Consider the following 1,496-nt stretch of genomic DNA (forward strand, 5'->3'; position numbering starts at 1 on the left):
GACTGGAATTAAAAATAAATTTCCAATTCCAATCACTTTTTATAGAGAGTCCATACACACCCGATACATCCTTAAATTCTAGATTATTAAAGTATCGATGCATGGCTATATCTCCCTAATATATTACCTTCAGGATTGATATTTTAAAAAGTTAATGGACTTTTATCCCAGAGAGATAATGTCATAAAAATTATAGTAGTAGAGAATTAAAGTCAATATGTGATTTCTACTTTATGTAAAACTATATTAAAGAACTCTTTGATGTCACTTTTAGCATACTAATAGCATATATTAATCCAATATGCTGTACGTAATTTAGCGTATATTAATTCAATATGTATGTAATTTAGTGTCTTTCAATGTACATATATAATATAGAATGAGAGGTCAAAAACATTTAAATTATACGATACTCAGACATTTGGTGAACGAGAAGCTGAAAAATCGAAAATCAATATTTTTGATTGCAGGAGATCAAGGTGTATAAGAAGCGATGGCTGATCCTCACACTCTTTGTGGTGTACAGTGCTAGCAACGCTATGCAATGGATTGAATATAGTATTATTACGAACATTGTAGTGAAATATTATAACGTCTTGGATTATGTAGTGGACATGACGAGCATGATATATATGATAACGTATATACCATTGATATTCCCTGCCAGTTATCTGCTTGATAATTTCGTAAGTAATAATTACATTAACGATAGGATAAAATGAAGAAACGGAAAAACCCATATATTCTCTTAAAGTCCGAGAAAAACTTTACTTTTCGAAATATATGTAACATACTATAGTATATAATCTTCCTTGGAGAGGACGTTTTGGAATGTATTCTTAATTATGATTTTTTCTCATATTCAATTTTTGAGAAAGCGGCAATCAGCTTCGAAAAAATTGGATCTCTTAATTTTCGTTTGAGTGATAAATCACAATTAAAGATTGCGTGGTTTATATTAAGAATGTTATGCATCTTATGCCACTGATATAAATGTATCCTATTAATAATAGTAATAATAAATAAGATAGTTTTTACTATCAATTTCTGTTTATTGTTTAATATTTGCCTAGACATAAAGTTGGAACATAAGATATTTATTTGAACCAGAGTAATCATCTAATTTTTTACGGAAACAATCTCGTGGAATATTTTATACTTTAATTAAAATCACTATTATTAATAATGTATTGTATATTATTTATTGTTTTGTAAATTATTAGTATTTGAGAACATTATGGATTTAATCACAATTTTCTGAAAAAAGTAAAATAAAAATAAAAGTAAAATAAAAAAGTAAAATAAAAATAAAAAAATATTTACCGAAGTAAACTGCATGTTAAATAATTTATTATAATGATATTTCTAAAAAATAAAAATTTAACTAATAACGCTTTTGTATTGCGTGTTTTCAATGAAATTGTTATTAAAAAAGAAAAAATATGAATATTATGAATAAAAATTATGAATATTAAACAATATTCATAAAAAATATT

General features: G+C 25.3%; 1 protein-coding gene across 8 annotated transcripts in view; it reads left to right on the forward strand.

Annotated features, from left to right (window-relative positions):
* LOC108686596 (uncharacterized MFS-type transporter C09D4.1) overlaps positions 1 to 1,496 on the forward strand; it is a 67,882-nt gene that overhangs the window by 56,863 nt on the left and 9,523 nt on the right. For all 8 annotated transcript variants that reach the window (XM_018191985.1, XM_018191986.1, XM_018191982.1 and 5 more), the window contains one exon: positions 471 to 686. In XM_018191985.1, coding sequence (XP_018047474.1) covers positions 471 to 686 — 216 coding nt within the window. The remainder of the gene's footprint in view (positions 1 to 470; positions 687 to 1,496) is intronic.

The sequence above is a fragment of the Atta colombica genome, unplaced genomic scaffold, assembly GCF_001594045.1.
Source record: "Atta colombica isolate Treedump-2 unplaced genomic scaffold, Acol1.0 scaffold187, whole genome shotgun sequence".
NCBI classification, from domain to species: domain Eukaryota; kingdom Metazoa; phylum Arthropoda; class Insecta; order Hymenoptera; family Formicidae; genus Atta; species Atta colombica.